This window comes from Moschus berezovskii, chromosome 2, assembly GCF_049115385.1.
Source record: "Moschus berezovskii isolate FMDL1 chromosome 2, NW_MosBer_1.0, whole genome shotgun sequence".
Taxonomy (NCBI): domain Eukaryota; kingdom Metazoa; phylum Chordata; class Mammalia; order Artiodactyla; family Moschidae; genus Moschus; species Moschus berezovskii.
The window spans coordinates 125,599,557-125,626,484 of NC_142461.1; the positions used below are offsets into that span (position 1 = coordinate 125,599,557).

General features: G+C 35.8%; 1 protein-coding gene across 1 annotated transcript in view; it reads left to right on the forward strand.

Moving 5' to 3' along the window:
- The first annotated feature begins 400 nt into the window (after window positions 1-400).
- The window catches only part of DNAJC10 (DnaJ heat shock protein family (Hsp40) member C10), a 48,119-nt gene continuing 21,591 nt past the window's right edge, over window positions 401-26,928 (forward strand). Inside the window, exons 1-14 of the mRNA XM_055397674.2 lie at window positions 401-824; window positions 1,382-1,437; window positions 2,343-2,692; window positions 4,354-4,516; window positions 5,978-6,028; window positions 12,072-12,154; window positions 12,381-12,512; window positions 13,066-13,159; window positions 14,229-14,306; window positions 19,285-19,328; window positions 19,971-20,108; window positions 24,229-24,318; window positions 25,095-25,208; window positions 26,652-26,766. Coding sequence (XP_055253649.2) covers window positions 2,489-2,692; window positions 4,354-4,516; window positions 5,978-6,028; window positions 12,072-12,154; window positions 12,381-12,512; window positions 13,066-13,159; window positions 14,229-14,306; window positions 19,285-19,328; window positions 19,971-20,108; window positions 24,229-24,318; window positions 25,095-25,208; window positions 26,652-26,766 — 1,306 coding nt within the window. The 5' untranslated portion in view covers window positions 401-824; window positions 1,382-1,437; window positions 2,343-2,488. The remainder of the gene's footprint in view (window positions 825-1,381; window positions 1,438-2,342; window positions 2,693-4,353; window positions 4,517-5,977; window positions 6,029-12,071; window positions 12,155-12,380; window positions 12,513-13,065; window positions 13,160-14,228; window positions 14,307-19,284; window positions 19,329-19,970; window positions 20,109-24,228; window positions 24,319-25,094; window positions 25,209-26,651; window positions 26,767-26,928) is intronic.

Here is a 26,928-nt window from a genome sequence, read left to right on the forward strand (position 1 = left end):
TGTGGGAGAGAGGAGTATGCACAACTCCCCAGTTTCCAGCTTGAATGACCAAGAATCGGGCAAAACAGTAGAACACTCACGTTTGTCGCCTACATACACTCATAAATATTTTTATTTCTTCCAAATTTCCTACTGCCTCTTCACTCTGGACTGACACTGCTATCAATGTCACTTCAGTTAAGTTTCCCTTTTCCTTCAAAATTTCTCCTTTCTGCCCCGCTCACCCACCAAACAGAAAAGTATTGTAATGGGTCTGCCTTTCCGTTTAAGAACAGGGTCAGCGAGAAACTGCACGCCTAAACCAGCGCTCCGAATAGTTGCCGTAACCACAGCAACGGGAGCAGGAAGGGGCGGGTGACGTCGTCCTGCGTGCGGCCCGCGGCGCGCCCAGCCGCAGTGGTGCGGGTGCGCGGGCGTCGCGGTTCCAGCGTGTTCTTCAGCTCCGGGTTGAAGCCGGAGCCGGAGCCGGAGCCGGATTCCGCGCCGAGGGCCACGTCAACCTAAACCTACGCCGCCCTGCCCACCCTGTTGGGCGCGCAGGTCCTGAGGCGAATCCTCCCCGGCGGCGGCCTCCACGCTGTCCCACAATGCCCCGCGCCAGGCCCCGCCCCGCCTCGCCTGGGAGACCGCGGCGTGAGGAGCCGAGCGGAGCCGCCGCGCGGGTGGCTGCCGGGGTGGCTGGTCCAACCCCGTCGCGGGCTCCCCGCGGCCAGAGAGCGCGTGCGTCCCTCCGGAGCGCATAGGTCGTGTCTGGCGGCGTGGGGTCCGCCCCCGGGGATTGAGGATGGGGAAGTAACTGCAGGAGACGACCCCGCAACTCCGAGGTGGGCTTGGACCCGGAGCGGGGCTTTGCTGGAGCTGGTGGCGGCCTGGGCTCTCCGGGAAGGGAGGGGCGAAACGGCCTGTGCGCTGGAATCCTGCCCGCGCTCTTCGCTCTTGTGGCTGGATTTTTGTGTTCTCGCTCCCAGTCGTCTTTCCCCCTGCTAGCTACACCATCGTTTCTTCAGCGGTTCCTTGCTTTTTGCTCCAGTTTCTCCCTTTAGCCTCAGTTACCCAGATTCCCGTCTCACTAACCCGGTCTGCGGTCTCACACACCAGCAACCCTTGGCTCCCGATGTCTGCATCTTTTCCCACTCGCCGCAACCCATTCTGGAGTGCTGGCAGTGAGGAGTTCGTGTTGCATTTACCTGCAGCTTCCACCTGTCCCCGCACCTCGGCGCGCCGCAAGTCAGGCACGCCCACGCCGACTTTGAGAACCAGCGCTGGGCAGGGAACAAATAGCACTTGTCAAGTGGTGTTTGCTAATATGAGATCTGTTTTATTCTAAATGTTGTTTTCTGGTCTGGATGTTTATTAATCTTCATCGCTCTATTTTACAAAGGTTTTTTTGGTGACGTGAGAAGGAAGGATTAGAAATGAATCGAAAACCGTTCACAGGTGAGAAAAAAGTTAAAATAGGCATTTAGGATTAAATGACGAAAGGAAGAACTGAGAATGCTTAGGAAAGTTAGGTTTTTCGAAACATTATGAAATCTTTGGAACTAAAATATATACAAATTTGCATGTGATTTAATTTTATTTTTATCCTGCCCAGGTTAGTGTGTCTGAATAACTGGTTGCTTTTCTTTTTTTCTATTTTTATGTCAAATGTAAGCTTTGTAATGAAATTACAGTTAACTTGCAGTTATTTTGCTGGTTATATAAAATAGTAACTGCTTAGATAGAAAAAAAGTACCTTCTGAGAAAATTCAGAGGAAAAAACGGGCGACTTTGTACGTTGTCTGTTACAGTGATAGAAATTCTTGCATCGGTTTTATGAAAAATACAGACTCTTTGGAAGGATCTGGTGCTTCTTTCTTGTACTCCCAAAGGATATTTCCTACAAGTGAAATGTGATTGAAATGAAAACTGGATAGGCGTAAATGGTTGGAGAAATAACCAAAAAGGAAGCAGATCAAAAGGGCCAGTCTTAAGCTGGGTAGAAGAAGGAAGGAAGTAGCTCCTCGCCTCCTGTTCACCACCCCCTCCCCTGTTGTGATGCTAAGAGAGCGAATTGCTGCATTTGTTTGTAAGACGTTCTAGGTAGCTGCAGCCACACTAGCTGCCTTTTTTTTTTTTACCTTTATCTGCTGTCTTGACACGATTGATCGCCTGAATCTGGCTACCTAGATAATGGAAGGAATGAAGCGGGCCCCCAAAGAACAGAGCCTGAGGCCCTCACCCTGATTTGCCATTTACTGGAGATTATATTACTGGTCATGTTATTTAGTGAATAGTGCTGTTGATGGGTTGGGGTTTTTTGTTTGTTTTTAATGTATTTTACCTGATTTTTTTTCTTTTAGATTAACATTTGGGGAGACAGTTTATGATGCCTATTTCACTTTTGGAGTAATGTGGACAGAAGTTCTCAAATTTGCATATTACATCAACTGGAACCAGTGGCATTATCTTAATGTTTATTTAAATCAGAACTTATACAAGAAAAACAATGGGAGTCTGGTTAAATAAAGATGACTATGTCAGAGACTTGAAAAGGGTCATACTCTTTTTTCTAATAATGTATATGGCCATTTTAGTGGGTACAGATCAGGATTTTTACAGTTTACTTGGAGTATCCAAAACTGCAAGCAGTAGAGAAATAAGACAAGCTTTCAAGAAATTGGCATTGAAGCTACATCCTGATAAAAACCCGGTAGGTAAAAATTTCTTTTTAACCATGTCTGATTAATGTGTTTTAAATTAGTGCTCAGAATTCTTAAGAACAACCACTACTAGTCAAAAATCATAATTCAACATCTGTACTAAAAACAGAGGAAGCTAAATATTCTAAGTTTAGAGGAGTTAAAGGTATGTCAATATCAAAATGCAGTTTTCGAAACTTGAAAACTAATTGCCAGCAGTTCTTTTATAGATGTTAATCACAAAGCAGAAGTAGTTTTCTTTGTAAAGCAGGTTAAAATCAAGTATTTTAGAACAGTAAGAAAAATTATTTGCTTAGAACATAGAGGGTATGTCTTGCTAAAAACAGCAGCAAAAGCTATTAATAACATGCTTCCACTTTTTTCTCCTATGTACAAATCTAAAACCAGAGTCAGAAAGTATTACAAATTAAAACTTGGCAGCCAAATCCAGTTAATACCAATCATAAGTATTTGGTTATGTATTCCATAATGTAATCTTTCAAAACTTTTAATTCTGAAGATATTTTTATAATTTATCTCATTTCATTTTTTTCTTAATGAGATTTGATATTCATCAAGAAGAAGGATTTAATTATAATTTTCTAGATAGAGTTTTTATTGTTAACTTCAATAACTATTTTTTAAATTATTTTTATTTATTTTTGGCCACACCACTCTGCTTGCAGGATCTTCCCTGACCAGGGATTGAGGATTTCACCTCAATGAAAGGAATCCTAACCGCTAGGCCACCAGGGAAGACCCTAGATAGAATTTTAAGTAGGATTCTTTTTATTTCCGTCACATAAAGCCGAGCAATACAATTGGTATTTCTCTAAAACTCTTGTTAATTGGTAATCTTTTCCTGAGATCAACATTCTATTGTGTTTAGGATTTTCATTTTTTCAAATTTTTCTTTAAATTTTCAAATGTCATTTCTTTTAAGTTTCTGTATGAAAGATGGTAGACCCACCTAAGTATTTAATTCAGCAGTCCCCAACCTCTAGACGCTAAAGCCTGAAAATTTAAGTGGAGCTGATGTAATAATAATAGACATAAAAACACAATAAATGTAATGTGCATATGTCATCCCAAAACCACACCCCATGCCCCACCCCATCCGTGGAAAAATTGTCTTCCTTGAGAGGGTCACTGGTGCCAAAATGGTTCGGGCTTGCCTATTTAAATGAAAGCATTCTTCAAAAAGCAATTGTATGAAACACTGACAAATGAAACGTATCAATCCAGTTTTGAGTTATTACTCTGGTATTAGTTCTTATGTCATTATATGATAGATTGGGTTACATACTTTATTGTAGATTTTGCCTCAAATAGGTAACCTAAAGTTTTCTTTGTGATTGTTTTAGAGGTCACACATAATTACAATATTGTTTCCAAGGATTAATTAGTCCCTTTTTTCTGTTGCATCTATTAGAAGTCATATTTTATGACCACCTCTGTCAACCTCTTGAGGCATTAATTCTCATTTCTGTTACTTTTCTTATTTTTTAAGATTGTAGTTTTTTAAAAATAGTTTTTTGCTTTTTTATTTCAATGTGTGATGCCCATTTCATATTGTACTACTTCTCCTTATCTTGGTATCCATTTGCAAAGAATTCTCAGAATTAGTTGATTGTGTATCTGAAACAAATATTATATCTAATATTTTTAATAGAATAACCCAAATGCACATAGTGATTTTTTGAAAATAAATAGAGCATATGAAGTACTCAAAGATGAAGATCTGCGGAAAAAATATGACAAATACGGAGAAAAGGGACTTGCAGACAATCAAGGAGGCCAGTATGAAAGCTGGAATTACTACCGTTATGATTTTGGTAAGATGATAGATATTCCTTATGAAGCTATTGTTTATTCAAGTAAATTTAGAAAATTAATTTTGTTGCACCAGTTAGCTTATTTATGTAATTAATGTGCATCCCCTAGACCCTCTTTTTAATGCAACATGGGAGTGGAATTCAAAAGGAAAGTCTAGTATGTAGATGCCTGAGTAAGTATGGAGGTGTTTTGGTCCTAATCTTGTTAAATACTTATAACGACTGTATTTAATTTTTTAAAATATTTGTATTAGAAGTTAAATATTGAAGCCGTATAGTATTTTTATAGCATCATATTTTCCAGGAAAGATTGAAGATTCCTTTAATAGTGGTCACTTTGGTAGAAACACCATACTTCTTAATTAGTAATGAATAATGGCTTAAGTGTGACAGGAATGAGAAGGCAAGAGCAGAGAGTAAACAAGTAAAAGAGATCGAGGGAGGGGAAAGTAAACACAGGTGTCAAGCGAAGAGGGAGCATTCTGATACCCAGTGGCCATTTATTAGCCTCAAATGCAGGCTGAGAACTGAAGTATGCTTTTATCTTAGACTCAATAAAATATTCTCAGTTTACATCTGGAGTATTTATTTCTTGAGACTGACTTTTCAGTATTTTCAGGTATATTCACTATCGTTTGATAGTCTATAACAAGTGTCGGTAGTCAGTATTTCACAGGCTAAGTCTGGCCTGCCACCTGGTTTTGTAAAGTTTTATTGGAATGCAGTTTTGCTCATCTATGTACATATTATTTTTCACACTTCAGGGCAGAGGTGCATAGTTGTGACAGAAATCATATGTCTCAGAAAATCAAATACTAACCTCTGTATATATCCATCACTTAATATTTATCCATTGCTATTTTATGTAGTAATGAGAAACTTTCCTACATTGGTGTTATTAAATAAATTTTATATTTAAGTTTGCCTGTACCTCTGCAAATACTCTGTATAAGACATTTAGTGATACAAAACATTTTTAAATGATAGCACATTAAAAAGAAAAACATGCAGTCTGAAATTAATGTACAATTGCCAATTTCCTGGTTTGGATAGTGTACAAAAATTACATAGTGTGTCCCCACTAGGGGAAGCTGGGTAAATGGGAGTCTGAGCTATTTTTACAACTTAATAAAAGTCTATAATTATTTTCAAATAACAGCTTTTTCAAAAAAACAATAAAAATTTTCTGTGGAGATGAAATTGTGTAACTGTTAGGAGCCACACCCCCAACACATGCACCTGTGACAGTACATATCAGGAAATGTCTTTTGATCACTCTTTAATAAATGTACCACCACTGTTACTATTTATTCTTTGCTTTACTTGTAGAAAAATAGAATAGATTTTTCAACTTGAGATTTAGAATAATCTGATTTTTGATTGAAAGAAAATGACATTTTTAGTGTGCTTATTTTTATGACAAAGTTTTAATTTTATAATTTTATTTATTTCTAAAATTAGGTATTTATGATGATGATCCTGAAATCATAACATTGGAGAGAAGAGAATTTGGTAAGTTTGTGCATTTATGATTTTCAAAAACTAGTTTAAGACCAGTCTCTTTAACTAAAATTCCCTCAAAGACAAATAAATGTATTTAGAATTTAGAAATTTTTCTAATTTTCGCAAGGCAAATGGTATATATTGTATTTTAAATAATGTTTTATAATCATCATCGAGATTTTATCATAGTTTCTTTTATTGTAGATTTTAGCATATCATCAACTTTCCTTCTATTGTGTTAATGAACTTTTCTAACATTCCTGTGTATTAGCTACTATTATTGCTCTTATTTGGCAATTGAGGAAACCACAGAAGTGCTAGCAACATCCTCAACATTCTATATTTGTGTCTGTGTATAATTGACTGCTGCTGCTGCTAAGTCACTTCAGTCGTGTCCGACTCTGTGTGACCCCACAGACGGCAGTCCACCAGGCCCCCCGTCCCTGGGATTCTCCAGGCAAGAACACTGGAGTGGGTTGCCATTTCCTTCTCCAATGTGTGAAAGTGAAAGTGAAGTCGCTCAGTCATGTCTGACTTGTAGCGACTCCATGGACTGCAGCCCATCAGGCTCCTCCGTCCATGGGATTTTCTAGGCAAGAGTACTGGAGTGGCTTGCCATTGCCTTCCAATATCCTATTTTTCTGTATTTTTTCACATTATTAAAAAATGTGTATATTTAAGAGTATGTTATATGAAAAAAAGCCTAGTACAAAATGTATATGCAGTATAATGCAAATCATACACAAGGTGTACATATATATGCATAAAAACTGGGTGAGAACAAAATAAAAATATCAGCACTGACTAAAAACAAAGTTCTTAACAGAATGTGGGCAGTATGCTAGTTTTAAAAAATATTTATGCAGTGAAATGCCTCAGTATGTATACTAAATGAAAGAAGTAAAAATTATACATAGCCCCCATATCAGTTCAGGATAAGTTTGTGTGCCATGTGAGCTTCCTGCAAACTTGCAGAAATCCTTCTGGTTTTGTGTTTCAGAGTTTTAAATAAGTATGTGGTCATTTTGCAAGTAGATTTACTTTGATCTGTGATTTGTGTGAAAATGGATATAAAAATATACTTCTGTACTTTGCAGTGTACTATAGAAAACATTTAATATTCTTATACTTTCAAACTAGTACATTTTTAATAAAAGATTCTACTTTAAAACTATATTTTACCTTAAATCATATTTCAATTTTATTTTGCTTTGTTACAGTTTCATTTAACTAAAATAACTTACTAGGTGCAAAATGTATATAATTTCTCATTTTAATAAACAATGTGTTACAACCAGTGAGTTTTGTACAGTTCTTTCTAAGCAAAAGTTGCATCATATTCATATTTTCTACAACATAGTTCAGGTCTACAAGGTAGCTATACAGTGCATTATTTTAAAGTCTTGTAGTGAATGCCTGAATAAATTCTAAGGAACATTAATTAATATCTTCTCTATAAAAGAAATGAAAGAAAATGTTATTTGTTTGTATTGTTGGTAGGCAGAATTGATACGTCACAGGCTAGCAGAATCATAACTTACTGGCAGGTAGTTATATAAACCTATTGCTTTTTATGTCATTATTGTCTCATCTGCTAGTCTATCAGTAAGTATTTTGTGGTCCTATGGGACAGAAAACTTTGGAATTAGAGATAGAGGAACTGAACAAAACCTGCAAGCTGGTTAATCCATGAATCTACCCAGAATGACTGTCTTGATGGCTGTATTGCACATGGGTTCAGACTTTTTCAGATTAGTCATTACAGAGAAAAGGTTAAATTAAGAACTGCTAATAGTTCGTGTAGAACTCCAAATAGTAGTTAAAAATAGATTACAGTCACAAAATCTTAGGGACAGTTATCCAGAAATAATTAAATGACACCGACAGGTTCAGTGCAAAGTGGTCAGTATTCCATTTGAACTCTAATACTACACTGTGTGTGACTGGACTAAGGCAGGGTGATCCCAGAGTTTCAGTTAAGAAGCCAAGGGAGGAGGATAAGGATGGATAGTCCTTATCAGTTTGTGCTTATGTAAATATCACGTTAGCCTACTTGGTGTGGGTCTCTTCTTATTACCAGTAGTTTCTATTTTGGGGGTTACTTAATTTGTCTTTTGTGTAACTAATAAGTAAGTATGAAGTTATTTTTAAGGTATTTTATATTCTCTTGCTCTAGAGAGAAATTCTGTTTTCTTTTAACTAGAGTCACTAACAACCTTAGATCAGTTTTTTCCAGTGATTGAAATGATTCAAAAGCTGAGCTTTGGACTTGTATGAGACCCATCTCCTTTCAGTTCACCTTTATATATAGAACCCTCTCTACGTGTGCCCTAAACTTCGTTTTTGTTCCTCTTGTCTCATGAATCTATTGAAAGCTCTGCTTAGTTTCTTGCCTATCAAGAGGTGGCAAACATTGGCCCCCTGATTTCTACCTCCTCCCATTCCTTGGGGTTCCGTAATTCTTCAACCGCATTGGTAACTGATGCTTTCAACAGAAGTCTTTGGTATTTTGTCCAGTTCTGCAATTGTGGTGGGAGAGTTAATCCAAATTACATCAGTTTGGTTCAGTTGCTCAGTCGTGTCCGACTCTTTGCAACCCCATGGACTGCAGCACACCAGGCCTCCCTGTCCATCACCAACTCCCGGAGTTTACTCAAACTCATGTCCACTGAATTGGTGATGCCATCCAACCATCTCATCCTCTGTTGTCCCCTTATCTTCCTGCCTTCCATCTTTCCCAGCATCAGGATCTTTTCAAATGAGTCAGTTCTTCACATCAGGTGACCAAAGTATTGGAGTTTCAGCTTCAGTTCTTTAAATGAATATTCAGGACTGATTTCCTTTAGGATGGACTAGTTGGATCTCCTTGTAGTCTCAAGAATCTTCTCCAACACCACAGTTCAAAAGCATCAATTCTTTGGATTGCATAGTTCACTTTTATCAGGAGTAGAATTCAACTGTGATACAGAAGAGAAAATGTGATTAGTACACTTCACTTTGAAGTTCTTATCCTTCCCATTAAACATGATTTGTATTATCTTTTTATAAGTCACAGAAAAGTATTACATTGTTACTAAAAACAAGTTCTAGATAGTATCTGCAAAAACAGAGAACATCCTGCACTTAACACTAGTCATTTGGAGTAGTACCCACACAATACATGCATTCTTTTGAAGACAAACGCAAGAAATGGAAAGAGGAACTCAAAGCACTTCAGCTTTTTTTTTTTTTAACATTTTCTCTGGGGCTAACACGCTACTAGCTATAATTGTATAAATATTGACAAACATTAGCTGTATAGTTTAGAAATTGAAAATCACATTTTGAAATATACTTGTTCTTTTCTGGATCACTGAGTTGTACAGAAACACCTCATTGAACTTTGATAAGAGTTTTACAAATATTGTCAATAATAGTGGAAAGTGGGCAAATTAGTTAGAAGTACTGTATGAAAACGGAGTACCAGGTGGAAAACAATTTTCATTCTCACAGAGGCAAAATTAAATAGAAAAAATTTTTCTTGTAATGAGAACGTTCAGGATTTTCTTTTAACAACTTTTATATGTAATATACAGCATTGTTGATAGTAATGTTGTCATTATATCCCTAGTAGTTATTTGTCTTGTAAAAGTTTGTTTCTTTTGACCACCTTCATCCAATTAGCCCTTTCCCCCACCCCTGCCTCTGCTAACCACAAATCTGATCTCTTTTCTGTGAGGTGGTTTTTTGAAGTGTAATGACCTACAACACTATATTAGCTCCTGTTACCCAGCATGGAGATTTGTCATTTCTATGCATTTCAAAATGATCACTCCAGTGAGTCTAATTACAGCACACAGAAACTGTAGTTGCTGAGGATACTCCTCACACTGCATAGCAGTCTGTGTATGTGTGTATGATTATTTTAAGTTTCTGATCTCATAGGTTCAAACTCATTATAACAGCCCTGCATTTTGCTTCCCTCACCACCACATTCACAGATTTTAACATCATATTCTATATATTTTTGTATGTTTCTTAATTATTGTAGATATAGATGATTTTTCTAATTTGTCTTTTAACCTTCCTACTAGCTTTATACATGACAGATTTACAGCCTTTATTGTATATTTGGCTTTAACAGTGAGATTTTTTCCTTCCATAATTTTCATGTTTGTAGTTGTGGCCTTTTCTTTTTTCACTTGATAAGTCCCCTGTTGCTGACTCATGTTAGTATATGGCAGAGGCCAACACCGTATTGTAAAGCAGTTATCCTCCAATAAAAGAAAAGTTAAAAAAATAATAAAATTTTTTTTAAAAGTCCCTATAACTTTTCTTATAAATATGGTTTCATGGTGGTGAACTCTTAGCTTTTGCTTCTCTGTAAAACCTTCAGTCTGTCCTTCAAATCTTAATGACAGCCTTGGTGGGTATTCTTAGCTGTAGGTTTTCCCTTTCATCACTTTAAAGATGTTCAAAGAACTTAGGAGAATATTGAATGAACAGAGTGAGGAGTTAGAGGTTTTTGAATCAAGAGTTGGAAGACATAAAGAGAACTGAACAGAGGTGAGGAATGCAATAACTTAAGTAAAAATACACGGGAAGAAGTCACCAAGTAGATCATGTGGTACAGAAGGAGGCAGTGGGGATCCCTGAGACTGAACAGAAAATGAACACAGAACACACGTGAGGAGAGTGTCAGAAACCTCTGGGCTGTCATCAGCCGTCTCCCAGCGGAGTGGGACCGAGCCCATGCAAGATTTTACCTCACTTCCTACCAGTTGGTGGTCCAGGGCAGCGTGGTAGTCATTTTGACAACCTAGATAAGAGTGGTCTATTCATTAGACTTTCTAAACTTTGCCAAAGAAGAGCCAGGAAAATCCTAATGTACACACTTTGCCTGTAATTTTTCCCATAGATCCATGTGTCTTGCATTGAAATGTAGGTGAACTTTACTGCACACATTACTAATTAACCTGAATCAGTTATATGTGTTTCAGATAGCGTGCGTGTTTTGATGTCTTACTATAATTTATTATGACCTTTGGAAATTTTCTTCTAAAATTGCTGATTTTAGTGTGGAATTATATGGAAACTCTTTAGCCAAAAGCAAATTGTCTTAAACTTTTTGTCTTAAATGTTAGAGCACATCCTTACAATCATAAAATTTTTAAATGAATGGATTTTGTTTGTATCAGGTCCTTTATAGGTTAGATTATAAAGTGTAATGCAATTGTTGAGTAGATATTATGTAGTGTTTGGGTCTATTATTTTAACAAATATGTATTCATGTTTTGAATTGTTAAAAATCTTGATCTAATACTTCAGATAACGCAGTTTTCCAAGGAAAATGTCTTATTAAGAGCAAAAAGTGAAAGTGAAGGTCGCTGAGTCATGTCTGACTCTTTGCAACCCCATGGACTATATACAGTCCGTGGAATTCTCCAGGCCAGAATACTGGAGTGGGTAGCCTTTCCCTTCTCTAGGGGATCTTCCCAACCCAGGGATGGAACCCAGGTCTCCGGCATTTCGGACTTACTCTTTATCAGCTGAGTCACTAGGGAAGCCCCTGTTAAGAGCAAAGGTTAGATTTAATCTCCACAGTCCTTACTGTCCTGTAGGTACTGCATTCTTTTGTAACCTGGAGTAGCTGTCAGAATTTGACTGTATGCTTAACCGGTGCTGCAGATAGTAGAAGAGCCTGAAACCCCAGTCTCTCTGGCCGTTTCTCCATCTCTGTCATCCACACAACCTCTCATGTGCAGTTTGACTGTTGCTTCCTTTATTTTTACAGCTTCTTGGTGACATAGATCATGCAGTTCAAGACTGTGTCTTATTGAAATAGAGCTTGGAAGAGGGTTTTTGTTGTTTTTTTGTCTAAAGGTATTGTTTGACAGTTGAAATAGTGTGTTTTCTTCTTACAGAAAAAAAATGTACAGAAAATGATAAAGGCGGTATGAAAGATATGCAACTTTTTTTTTTTTTCATTTTGATCTCAAGGAAAATTTTGAACTAAAACATGAACAAACCTTTAGTAAATAATTACAGGTTGTTCCGGTTTATGTATTTTTAGATGCTGCTGTTAATTCTGGAGAACTGTGGTTTGTGAACTTTTACTCCCCAGGGTGTTCACATTGCCATGATTTAGCTCCCACAGTAAGTATTTTTTACATCCTGATTATTAAAGTTTTACTATTTACAGTGTATCTATTATTTGTTTTTAAAAATATGTTAGGATTTAACTATCAGAAATAGCTATCATGTTTTTTCACGTTTATGGTTTTATTTCATGAATATATTCTCCTTTAAGGAAGTATAGTTTGAAGAATGTTCAAGGAAACGTAAATTATTTTATCAGAGAACTGCTATTTTTTCCTCATAGTGGAGAGACTTTGCCAAAGGAGTAGATGGATTGCTTCGAATTGGAGCAGTTAACTGTGGCGATGATAGAATGCTTTGCCGAATGAAAGGAGTCAACAGTTACCCCAGCCTCTTCATTTTTAGGTCTGGAATGGTAAGATATAAAATTAGCATTTTTTTTTTTTATTTGATGGAACATTATAACGAGGAATACTAGAGAAAACACAATATGTGAATTTGTAGAATCTTTTTGGTTTTTCTTATTTTAGGTGCTATCTAACTATGCTGTAGTCATAATAAACATTTTTGATTATACTGTAAATACTTTTAGATGCCATTCCTTTAACAAAATAAAATGTTTGCCAGTTTCAGTTTCCATCTTAAGGAATATAATGATAACCAATATGCGTGTTGTACTTTATAATTTAAAAAGTATTTTACAGGTATTTTCTCTCATCGAATATAAAGTTCTAATTTCCCTTTCTCTCCCCAGTGTTAAGTGATAAAACTAAAACTAAAACAATTATAAATAATATTATTCAAATATCTGATAGGGAATCTGTGCAATCAAGTTTCTTAGCATGTCATTTAGAAAAACACTACCATTGAAAGACATATCTTACATATTCAGAATAATGGAGAATCAAGGTATTTGTTTGAGTCTTGAAAAGTAAAAGATGTTTCTCATTTTATAAATAAAAATATAGGCTGCGGTCAAATACCATGGTGACAGATCAAAGGAAAGTTTAATGAACTTCGCCATGCAGCATGTTAGAAGCACAGTGACAGAATTATGGACAGGTAATTTTGTCTTCATAATTTGCTTAATTTTCAAAGATACTTTAAATTGGTATTTCAGATTTTTCAGTAGTAATATTACTGTTCTGGTCATATTATCTTTTCCATGCTTCTTAGAAAGGAATTATGTCATTTGTTCTGAGCTCTGCTAAATAGTAGGCCTTTAATAAATTAATTTATACAGAAATGAAAGTAATTTTGATATAGGATATGGATATGAGATGGGGCTAGGTGAAAAGGCAACTTTGAAAGTACAACTGAATATTTAGTAAAACAAGTGCTTTATTGCTTTCATAAGTATACTATATCAGTTGTAAATTTATGCCTATTCAATTTAATTTTAAAGTTTAATAACTCTTCTAATCTCAGGCGTTTAATTCATCAAGTGTCTTTCGGGGAATTAGGTTATTACTCTGTATTACCCATGAAATGATAGTATTTACTCCTAAAGGGATGCTCATATCATTCAATGAATCCAGTTATGTCTCCAAAGCTGTTAAATACTAGGGCTGCAGTCATAAACTATATAATCTTTGCCATCTGGGACCCCATTATTAAACCATTGAAATACAGAGTAATGACTATTATGATAGAAGGTAAGCTTAGGGAAGCATGAAGGATATGAAAGAATTCAGGTGGGAAAAGGAGGAAGGGTTAGGAAAGTCTTCCTGAATGAAATCAGATCCAGTCTGTCTTGAAAGTGAAGAGGAATCCTTAAAAGGTCACTGTATTTGGGAAGCTGGCAATATTTCGTGAATCTAACAAAAAATGGGTAAAGAGTAGAGTGGTTTGGGGAAGGAATGACCAACTGAATGGGTAGACAAAGCTCAGATCACAGGGGGCCTAACTTGCCAGTTTGAATTTCTTTCTTAATAATGAATTTAGATTTTATATGATTGGGGAAAAAAAGTCAGGGTAGGAATTTGACATGCTCAAGAGGATTTTTAGGAGTCCTGAAAACTACTCAAGAGTAGGTTGGAAATGGGTGAGATTAGATGGGAAATCCCATTTAGAAAATGGTTTCCATTGTGGAGTAGTAAGTGATCAGAGATTTTCTTTATTTTCTCTTAAGGAAATTTTGTTAACTCCATACAAACTGCATTTGCTGCTGGTATTGGCTGGCTGATCACTTTTTGTTCTGAAGGAAGCGGTAATATTATTTATTATTTTGTTATGATGAAGAGACCATGACATTTGATTTTTAGGTGACAGTCTTTTTTTTCCCATAGCTTTATTGAGATATAATTGACATAGAACATTCTGTAACTTTAAGGTGTACAGTTTGTTGATCTGAAACACTTATATGTTAGAAAATGATGACCACCATAATATTAGCTAACACCTCTATCCTGTCACATAATTACCATTTCTTTCTTGTCATGAGAACATTTAGGATCTGCTCCTTGAACGAGTTTCAAGGATTTAATACAATATTATTAGATATAATCACTATGCGCTGTATATTAGGTCTTCAGAAGTTACAGACTAGGTAAAAGTCTTAGGTATGGTACTGTAATTGATTATTTTCTGTTTTCAAAGTACAATTTATACTTTTTAATTTAATGTTATAATTTTTATTTAACGAATATTTATCTTTTTACACATAAGGCTACAAAATTATTAATTGCTTTTTTTAAGTTGAAGTATATATTTACAATATTGTGTTGGTTTCAGGCGTACAGCATTCAGTTTGGTTTTTTGTGGGATACCTTCCATTGTAGGTTATTACAAGATATTGGGTAAAATTCCCTGTACTATACAGTAAATCCTTCGTATCAGTTATATGTGTAGTAGTTTGTGTCTGTTCATCCCACATTCCTAATTTGTCCCTTCCCTCATCTCTCCCTTCTGGTGATCATTAGTTTGTTTTCTGTGTCTAAGTTTGGTTCTCTTTTGTATATAGATTGATTTGTATTTTTAGATTTCACATATAAATATCATGTATTTGTCTGACTTCACGAAGTATAATATTCTCTAGGTCCATTCATGTTTCTGCAGATGGCAACATTTCATTCATTTTATGGCCAAGTACTACTCCTTGTATCCATACCCCATCTTTGTAAGCTAGTTGTCTGTTGATGGACGCTTGGATTATTTCCGTGTCTTGGCTGTTGTAAATAGTTCTGCTTGAACATAGAGGTGCATATATCTTTTCAAATTAAGAGTTTTTGTCTTTTCTGGATATATACCCAAGAGTGGAATTGCTGGACCATACAGTAGATGTATTTTTAGTTTTTTTGAGGAACTGCCATACTATTTTCCATTGTGGCTATACCAGTTTGGTGGGGTTCCTTTTCTCCACATTTTCCAGCATTTATTTGTAGACTTTTTGATCATAGCCATCCTTACCAGTATCAGATGATACCTCATTGTGGTTTTGATTTGCATTTCTGTAATAAGTAGCCATGTTGAGCATCTTTTCTGGTGCTTGTTGGCTATCTGTATATGTGTCTTCTTTGGAGAAATGTCTGTTTAGGTCTCATGCCTTTTTTCTTTTTTTTGGCTGCACGACACAGCTTGTGGAATCTTAGTTCCCCAACCAGGGATTGAACTCGTGACCCCTGCATTGTAAGTGTGGATTCTTAACCACTAGACAGTCAGGGAAGTCCCTGCCCATTCTGATTGGGTCGTTTGTTTTTTCTTTATTTCTGTCATGTGAGCTGTTTACTATTTTAGTTATTAACCCCTTTCAGTCACATCATTTGCGAATATTTTCTCCTGTTTCTTAAGTTGTCTCTTCATTTTATTGATGACTTCTTTGCTGTGCATACTTGCAAAACCAAGCTTGTAAACTTGGTTAGGTCCCAGTTGTTTACTTCTGCTTTTTTATTGTGTTTGCCCTGGGAGACTGATCTAAGAAAATATGTCTGAGAATGTCTTGCCTGTGTTTTCTTCTAGGAGTTTTATGATGTCATGTCTTATATTTAGGTCTTTAAAGCTCTCTTTCTTAATTGAAGTATAGTTGTTTTACAATGTTGTGTTAACTACTGCTGTAATTAAGTGATTGAGTTGTACATGCGCACGCATTCTTCTTTTCTATTCCTTTCCGTTATGGTTTATCATAGGATATGGAGTATAGTTCTCTGTGCTGTACAGTAGCACCTTGTTTATTCATTGTCACCCCAACCTCCTCCTCTATCCCTCTCCCAAACCCTCTCCTCCTTGGCAGCCACCAGCATGCTCTGTATATCCGTGACCCTGTTTCATAGGTAGATTCGTTTGTGTCATATCTCAGATTTCACATATAAGCCATATCATATGATGTCTTCCTCTTTCTTCTGACTGACTTCACTTGGTATGATACTCTCTGATTGCATCCATGTTACTGCACATGGCATTATGTCGTTCTGTTTTATGACTGAATGGTATTCCATTGTGTATATGTACCTCATCTTTATCCATTCATCTGCTAACAGACATTTAGGTTGATTCCATATCTTGGCTATTGTGAATAGTGCTGCTGTGAACATAGGGCTGCATGTATCTTTTTGGATTGGAGTTTTGTCTGGATATATGCCTAGGGATGGGATTACTGGATCATATGGTAATATTAGTTTTAGTTCTTTGAGGAAGCTCCATAATGTTCTCTATAATGGCAGTACCAACTGACATTCCACCAGTCATGTCAGAGGATTCCCTTTAATCCACACCCTTTCCAGCATTTGTTATTTGTAGACTTTTTAATGATGGTCTTTCTGACTGGAAGTGGTACCTCACTGCAGTTATCATTTGCATTTCTCTAATAGTTAACAATATTGAGCATCTTTTCATGTGTCTATTGGCCTTCAGTATTTCTTCTTTGAAGAAATGTCTATTTTATGTCTTCTGGTCGTTTCTTGATTGGGTTGACTTTTTGCTGTGGGGTTTTATGAACGAACTATTTGTACATTTTGGAAATTAAGCCCTGGTTGGCTGCACTGTTTGCAGATATTTTCTCCCATTCTGTAGGTTGTCTTTTTGTTTTCTTTGTGGTTTCTTTTGCTATGCAAAAGCTTGTAAGTTTGATTAGGTCCCATTTGTTTACTTTGTTTTTATTCTTATTGTCTTGGGAGACTGACCTAAGAAAACATTGGTATGATTTATGTCAGAGAATGTTTTGCCTGTGATTTCTTCTAGGAGTTTTAGGATGTTACATCTTCTATGTAGGTCTTGAAGCTATTTTGAGTTTATTTCCATATATGGTGACAGGGTGTGTTCCAGCTTCATTGATTTACCTGTGGCTCTCCAACATTTCCAACACCACTTGCTGAAGAGATCATCTTTTCCCCATTGTATATTCTTGCCCTCTTTGTTGAAAGTTAATTGACCATAGGTGTGTGAGTTTATTTCTGGGCTCTCTATTCTGTCCCATTGATCCATATATCTGTTTTTATGCCAGTACCACACTCTTTTGATTATTGTAGCTTTGTAGCATTATCTGAAGTGTGGTAGGATGATGCCTCCTGCTTTATTTTTCTTTAGGATTGCTCTGAACAATTCCTTGTCTGATTGCTGTGACTAGGACCTCCAATACCTGAATAGAAATGATGGGAATGGGCATCCTCATTTTGTTCCCGAATTTAGAAGGAAGGCTTTCAATTTTTCACTGTTGAGTATTATGTTTTTGCCTGTGGCTTTGTTGTAAATGACCTTTATTATGTTGAAATATGTTCCCTGTACACCCACTTTTATGAAAGTTTTTATCATGAATGGCTGTTGAATTTTGTGAAGTGATTTTTCTGCATCTATTGAGATGATCATGTGGTTTTTGTCTTTTTTGTAAATATCACATTGATTGATTTGCATATGTGGAAACTTTCTTGTGACCCTGAAATGAATCCAACTTGATCGTGGTATGGTATGTGATCCTTTTTCAGTGTTGGATTCAGTTTGCTAACCTTTTGTTGAGGATTTTTGCACCTATATTCAGCAAAGATCAGTTTAGTCACTCAGTTGTGTCCAACTCTTTGCAACCCCATGAACCACAGCACGCCAGGCCTTCCTGTCCATCACCAACTCCCGGAGTTCACTCAAACTCATGTCCATCGAGTCAGTGATGCCATCCAACCATCTCATCCTCTGTCGTCCCCTTCTCCTCGGGCCCCCAATCCTTCCCAGCATCAGGGTCTTTTCCAAAGAGTCAGCTCTTCACATCAGGTAGCCAAAGTGTTGGAGTTTCAACTTCAACATCAGTCCTTGCAATGAACACTCAGGACTGATCTCCTTTAGAATGGACTGGTTGGATCTCCTTGCAGTCCAAGGGACTCTCGAGTCTTCTCCAACACCACAGTTCAAAAGCATCAATTCTTCTGCGTTCAGCTTTCTTTACAGTCCAACTCTCACATCCATACATGACCGCTGGAAAAACCGTAGCCTTGAGTAGACAGACCTTTGTTGGCAAAGTAATGTCTCTGCTTTTTAATATGCTGTCTAGGTTGGTCATAACGTTCCTTCCAAGGAGTAAGCATCTTTTAATTTCCTGGCTGCAGTCACCATCTGCAGTGATTTTGGAGCCCAGAAAAATAAAGTCAGCCACTGTTTCCACTCTTTCCCCATCTAATTGCCATGAAGTGATGGGACCAGATGCCATAATCTTAGTTTTCTGAATGTTGAGCTTTAAGCCAACTTTTTTCACTCGCCTCTTTGACTTTCATCAAGAGGCTCTTTAGTTCTTCTTCATTTTCTGCCATAAGGGTGGTGTCATCTGGATATCTGAGGTTATTGATATTTCTCCCTGCAATCTTAATTCCAGCTTGTGCTTCTGATTATATGTTAATCAGATAGGTCCATTACATTTTATCACCCCAAATTATGAGATCCGTTGGTTCAAGGGGACTGTTGATAGGAGGAGCTATTTTAGAATAAGATCTTAAAGAGGTGCTTGAGAGGAAATGCCTTCTTTTTTCTTTGGATAGAAATCCTGAGAAACTAAGGGGAGAGAAGAGGAAAGGGAAGGGAGGGAGAAGAGGTCAGAAGAAGGGAAAATGAGACATTGACCTCTGTGTCTACCTAGTAAATAAAAGTCAGTATCTACCAGCACAGCCCATTTAATTGCCTTAGAATTAACATCATGGTTTGCAGCAAATGAAAGTATAGATTTAATACTTAATAGCTGAAATTTCCTCATAAGTTTCTTTTCCCCTCCCCAGATTGTTTGACCTCACAGACACGTCTCAGGTTAAGTGGTATGTTGGTAAGCATCAATTATTTTGCAAAACTGTATCACCATGTTAAGAAACACATTTAAAAAATGATTCCAGGTGTTTTCTTTGCTGGTTTCTCCCTTGTTTGTAATCTTCTTTGTTTTCTGATCAATAATTATAAGTGTCTTTCTGACTGATTGGCTGTGTTCAATATATTTTAACATGTAGTGCTTTAATTCACTCCTAAATATTCCATAATTTAATTATGAATTTCTCTTTAACCAGAGAGTTAGTGTTTTTTGTCATTTCCAAACCTTAATTTTTTGTTATTTTGTTACTTTACTTACTTAGCTCTCATCATATTACGGTATTATGATCAGGGAGTACAGTCTGTGTGTTGATACCTTAACACTATTAAAACTGTCCTTGTAGGTTGGGAGTTTGCTAAGATTTTGTTTGTTTTACAAAGATTATTAGGGTTCTATGTATGCTTTAAAATGTTTCCTAAGTGAGGTGTAATTTTTATATCTATTTGATCAAATTTATTAATCATTTTATTCAAATCTGCATCATTTTTTGTGTTCTTTTTAGACGTTTAATTTTTATGGTAGTGAAATTGTATTTTTGCTAAATATAAATGCTTTTTAACTGTTTTTTTCAACTTACAATATTATTTTTTGTTTTCATTTTAGGATGGTCTTGTTAATGTTGGATGGGTAGACTGTGCCACCCAGGACAACCTTTGTAAAAGTTTGGATATTACAACAAGTACTACTGCCTATTTTCCTCCTGGAGCCACTTTAAATAACAAAGAGAAAAGTGGTATTTTGGTATGAATCCCTTTAATTTCTTTACATATAAATACATAACACATGTATTCAAATATATCATTTTGTAAACAATGAACAAAAAAGAATGAACCGTTTATATCATCTGATTATGGAACAGTTAATTTATTTAGAACAAATACTTAATATTTGGGATTATGTTTAATACTTCAGTTTATAAAGTTAAACTGTAAGGATTATTTTTAAACTGCACTTTTAACAATCCCAAAGGTAAGGAATACATTCTTAGGTTAAATGAATATTTATTGGTTTCCATTTATTTCTATATTTTCTAATGTGAAAATATAGATTATTGGTAAGTTTAGCTGCAGTCTGTTATCTGGTGTGTTTTTTTTTAAGCCTCCTGTTTGACTCTGATATAAACTTAGTTTGGTGATCTACTGGTCTGGTTCACCTTCCTAATTTTATGAATGAAGAAGCTGAGGTTCAAGATAGCTGTCAAGGAGCTGAAACAAATACTGGGATATCAGATAGTTCTCTAGAGAACCCACAAAAAAGATTCTAATATAAGAAACTACCTGTAGTTTTCTGTTTTTATTTTTCTATTTTTGATATTGATACAGATTGTGTGTATTCATTATAGAAATTCATATTTCATACATAAATGTGTGAAGAAAGATTTGAAATTCATTAAAACTAAATCACCCATAGGCAAGCACCATCAAATCTTGGTCCATACCCTTCCAGATCTCTCCTTATATGTGTATGAAATTACAGCTTCATGCAGGCAGCTCACCCATTTTGCCTTTGGCCCAGACCTCTGCCCTCCATACAGACATGGTATTCTCCAGCCTCTTCAGGATCTCCCCTGGGATATTACTTAATGTTTCAAACTTAGATGTCTGTAACTATACTCCTGATATTTCCCCATACATCTGTTCTACCTGTTGTTTCCCATCTCAGTTAATGAAAGCTTCATCTTTTATGATTAAGGCCAAATACCTTGGAGTCATTCTTGACCCCTCTTTTTCTCATACCTTATAACCTATACCCTATTCATCAGGAAAATAGTTGGATCTCTTTAAAATCTTTCATAATCCAACTCACTGTACTTATCACCTCATATACTATATTTATTCTTTCATTATTTTTCTCTTGCAGTAAATTTTAAGTTTGAATTTTTCACTGACACATCCTAAGGGCCTAGAAGAGTATCTGGCACATAAGTACTGTATGTAGTGCCAGAATCCTGGAGTGGGTAGCCTTTCCATTCTCCTGGCGATCTTCCCAACCCAGGGATCGAACCCAGGTCTCCCACGTTGCAGGCGGATTCTTTACCAGCTTAGCCACAAGGGAAGCCCATTAATGCCTACTTAAGTGCTTTATACTGTGTTTGTATGTGTGTCCCTGAATAGTAGTATATACGATAATTCCTGTGAATATGTGCATCAACAATTCCTAGAAATTAATTCATTGACTAAATGTAACATAATGACTTTAACCAGTCCTCTCTGGATAGATACTTAAATTTCTACTTTTTCATGATTACAAGCAGTGTTACAATGTACTGTCCATTATCTATTTAGAATGAGATGGATGTAGCAGTTGCAAATTCAGTTCATGTTGCCAGATTTCCCAGAAAACCTGGGTTTATTTTACACTTGCCATTAGCTCATGAGGATTACCTGTACTCTGGTTAACACTAAACATAGGCTTTTGCCTTCAGTACAACAGTCTCATTTTTCAGTAAGATCCTGGGACTTTTTGGTTAAAACAGCCAGCTCAGATATGATCTCAGGAAACATAAACAAGTGATATTAGAAGTGTGATAACATAGGGTGATGAGTTAAGGTCCTTGTCCCTCCTAAAAGCATTCAGGTTTTTAACAAATGTAAAACACTATGCTAGCTAAATACATGTGGCAGGTGAAATTTAGAGGCTGCACAATACCACTACCAATTTGGTAGTTTTGTAAATAAAACGAACAAATTTTACTCTAAAACAGATTTATATTGAAGTTCTAGTGAATTTATAAATTACATAACATTTTTGATGAATGTGAGTAAAGTGAATGAGCTTTATAGTACTGAAACATGAAAGTTTTGTTATGTTTCTGTTTTGACCTCTTCAGCCCTTTGGTAACAAATTATTTTATGGGTTTTTGAGAGTATGCTACAGATTTTTTTTTTAAGCAGAAAAACCGAGTTTTCTATTCTTACAGACATTGTTTCTATCCATTTGATTGTGTTCTCATGTTGAACATAGTTAAACTGAATACAGTAATAGTTTAGAGTTTTATATCTTTGAAGTAATATTTGAATTGTCAAGAAAATAGTTTAAAGATAGACGGTAAACTGATCAACCCCTGTGTACATTTTCTTTCTGTAGCTATTGCTCCACTTTTGGTAATAGCAGCTGCTTCCATGAGAATTAGACTGGCAAAGAGTTCCATGAAAAAAATATGCTGAGGATAAAATATGGACAGAAATAGACAGTTGTTCAAATTGAGATATGTCTATTTCGGTTATTTGTGTTTTAAATAAGAGACCTAGATCTAAAGTGTATTTAATTTAAAATACATTTTTTACGTATATACATTTTACCCTGCAAAACTCCTCAGTGGTTTGGTTCAGGGACTTTATTTCTAAAAACCTCTATAAAAAACAAGGTCCATTCCAGTTTTCCTGTAAGTTTTTCTTAATTCCTTCAGTTCAGTTCAATTGTCACCAGTCATGTCCAACGCTTTGCGACCCCATGGACCACAGCATACCAGGCCTCCCTGTCCATCACCAACTCCTGGAGTTAACCCAAGCTAATGTCCATTGAGTCGATGATGCCATCCAACCATCTCATCCTCTGTTGTCCCCTTCTCCTCCTGCCCTCAATCTTTCCCAGCTTCAGGGTCTTTTCTAATGAGTCAGCTCTTTGCATCAGGTGGCCAAAGTATTGGAGTTTCTGTTTCAACATCAGTCCTTGCAATGAACACTCAGAACTGATCTCCTTTAGGATGGATTAGTTGGATCTCCTTGCAGTCCAAGGGACTCTCAAGAGTCTTCTCCAACACCACAGTTCCAAAGCATCAGTTCTTCTGTGCTCCGCTTTCTTTGTAGTCCAGCTCTCACATCCATACATGACTACTGGAAAAACCATAGCCTTGACTCGATGGACCTTTGTTGTCAAAGTAATGTCTCTGCTTTTTAATATGCTATGTAGGTTGGTCATAACTTTCCTTCCAAGTAAGCGTCTTTTAAATTTCATGGATACAGTCACCATCTGCAGTGATTTCAGAGCCCCCCCAAAAATTTCAGCCACTGTTTCCCCATCTACTTGCCATGAAGTTATGGGACCGGATGCCATGATCTTAGTTTTCTGAATGTTGAGCTTTAAGCCAACTTATTCACTCTCCTCTTTCACTTTCATCAAGAGGCTCTTTAGTTCTTCTGCACTTTCTGCCATTATTAATTGGGATATGAAGCATCTTGCTGCTACCGCTGCTGCTTACTTGTTTCAGTCATGTCCAACTCTGTGCAACCCTATAGACTGTAGCCTGCCAGGCTCCTCTGTCCATGGAATTCTCTAGGCAGGAGTACTGGAGTGGGTTGCTTTGCCTTCCTCCAGGGGATCTTCCCAACCCAGGGATTGAACCCTGGTCTCCTGCATTACAGGCAGATTCTTTACCACTGAGCCACCGGGAAGCCCATAAAGCATCTTATTAGATCGTCAAATATTCTGTTGTTTTAACAGTTTTTAGAAAATTTGTAAAGCACTGGCATTCTGTAAAACATGATTAGCATTAAAATTAGATTGAATATGATACAGCTTTTCCCACCAGTGAGCCAGAGGTCACTCAAGGTTATTTTGAGAATTATCATAGAATACCCAGCACAGTTAAGAAAATTCCTGGTAATAAAACACCTAATAACAAAATTTATTTTGCATCACTATTTTTAAAGAAACAACCCAGTTATATAACTCTTTAATAATTGCCAAAATATGATATACTGTCTTTTTTTGAAAAGGAAAACATTTAGGATAAATAGCTTGAAAACTGTTACTTCTGTGTTTTTTTCTTAAAAGTTCTTTATCTGAAAACTGAAAAACTAAGACACTGAAATACTCAAATGTTCATTTAAAAAATAATAATATGATTCTCTTATTTTAGTTTCTTAATTCATTGGATGCTAAAGAAATTTATGTGGAAATAATGCATAATCTTCCAGATTTTGAACTGCTTTCAGCAAATACACTACAGGTAATTTTTTTTTTTAATAATAAACAGTAACAAGTATCGATAACATTTCAGATCTTAACATTTTAAAAGTCAGCATTTGTTTATTCATTTCAGGGGAAAAGTAGCCATTTCAAAGGATTTTATTTATATATATTTTATCAGTTGATTCCAGGTTAAACTCTAATGCCAGGTTTGCTAGGATTGCAACTTAAGGATGGATCTATACCTTCGTGTAACTAGTCCTGAAGACGAGTTCAGGAAGAGCACCAGAAAAGACAAGATACTGATCACAAAGCCACTTTGAATCTGATCTGGAGCTCGGGGTTCCTCCCTACAGAACAAGTTATGTTGTTCACTGAGAATTACAGAGCAGCTTTAGAAACGTTCAGTTTGTAGTAGAATCAGTTAATTTCTTCTACTTATTGATCCCAGAGTGTTCTAAGTCTATATCCCTATGAAACTTTGTTAAATCGGAAAAAAATCTGACTTCCCCACCTTTCAGCTTTTTAGCTCTCTGTTGTTAAAACTGTGTTTTTTCTTAGCACAGTCATCTACCTTAAGATTTTATGATTTAGTGGCTCTTTTCTTTCTGTAATAGTGGATAATTGGTTTATATAGCATCATTCCAAATAAACTACAAAATAAGCATATGACTGGGTCTGAATTTTAGACAGTATTTTGAAGTAATGGGTAGGATAGTTAAAATTAAGTCAAAGAAATAAAGATTAGAACTCTTAGGATTTCTCACCTCTGATGTTTCTTTCCCTTTATCACTTTCTTTTTTAATCACTTTTAAGGATCGTTTAGCTCATCATCGGTGGCTCTTATTTTTTCACTTTGGACAAAATGAAAATTCAAATGATCCTGAGTTGAAGAAACTAAAAACTCTACTTAAAAATGAACATATTCAAGTAAGAAAAATGTATTCTGCCTACCCTTCTGCTTTTGTGCTGTCTTCTTAATTTAGTACATAGTTTTAAATAACATTAAGATGTTTAGTTGAATTCTAAATTTAGAAACCCCTAAACGCTTTTGTTCTTCTATTTTTTTTTTCCTACTGAAAATTAAAATGATACCTGAAAAAGTTTAACATTCATTACTCTTGAGCTGGTATGTGATAAATCTATATGATACAGTTTTTCTGGAATGCAGAAAACTATAGTCTTTTTTAAGTACTTGTTTCTTTATATAAGTAATTCATGTTCATTATTTTAAATTAGGATATTCTAAATAAGTAAAAAAATGAGTTAGAGATTTCTAAAAATTATCCATATTTTCACCACTGTTAAGAATTTACTGTTATAACTGTTGAGGCTTTTTAAACGTGGGTGTGTGGGCACATATGTATACATGTGCATATTGTAATGGCCATGGTAATAGACATACACATGTAAATGTATTTGTATGCTTTTATTCTCTTCTGTAACATTTTCCGTTTAGTGATTGAAAACTTTTCTACATGCCAGTGTAATATATATTGATATGTATATTTTTGCGCACGTATATGTGTCAGTCATCATCCAAAGACTAAGTAGCATCTCACTGTATGGCTACACTAAAATTGTTTAACCTATTGTCTCTTACTGGTGATGTTGTTTCCATTTTTATATCAAAAAGATACAACGGAAAAATGCACTATGAGGGATTTTTTGAACCAAGGTTATATTTTCTTCAGAGTTTTTTATCCTCATTATCAGAGCCTTCCTTCTTACTGACAGCATGGGAGTGACCACTTTTCTACACCAGTGCCAGCCCTGGTATTACCATTCTTTATAATCAGCACTGTTTGGATAGGCCAAAAGTGATATGTTAATAATACTCATTTTTATTTATTTGCTTTCTACTTTATTTTCTATGTATGTCTCTGCCCCATTTTCTTTCTCCTCATGGGATGTTTATCTTTTATTTCTTAATAGAAATCCTCTATCTTAAATGCTGCAAATATTTTTTCTTGGTTTATCATTTGCCGACTAGGTTTGTTCCCACACTGTATGAAAATGTCAGCCGTTTTATTATTTCTGCTTCTGTGGTCTTAAGACGTTCTTTCTCTCCCCTTGTCAAGATAATATAAATACCCTCTAAGTTTTTAGAAGGATGGGATTCATAAACAACTTAATATTTTCTTGGTAATTTCCTCTCAGGTGTTTGAGATCTCCAAGAGGCATTATTTAAACTAAATATAGTTTCAGTGTTACATGTAAATTAATGATTCCTGTTTCTTATTTTCATGGTCCATTAACTTGTTTAGAAGCTGTGTTGTTTTTATAGCAATGTTGTTTTCGGATTATCCTTATGAATATTTAATTGAACGGATAAGATTTTATTTTCAACATTGAACTTTGTTTTTTCTTTAGGTTGGCAAGTTTGACTGTTCCTCTGCACCAGACGTCTGTAGTAACTTCTATGTTTTTCAGCCATGTCTAGCAGTATTTAAAGGACAGGGAACCAAAGAATTCGAAATTCATCATGGTAAGAAGAAGAAAAAGTGATAAAAAAATTTTCTTCATTTTTAATTTTACTTTTTACCTTGTTTTGTATGGACATGATTATTTTAAAATAACTTTGCTTTCATTTATTGGTAAATGTTTCTTAAAGGGAAAGATTTTGAATTATATATGGTTATTTTATCTT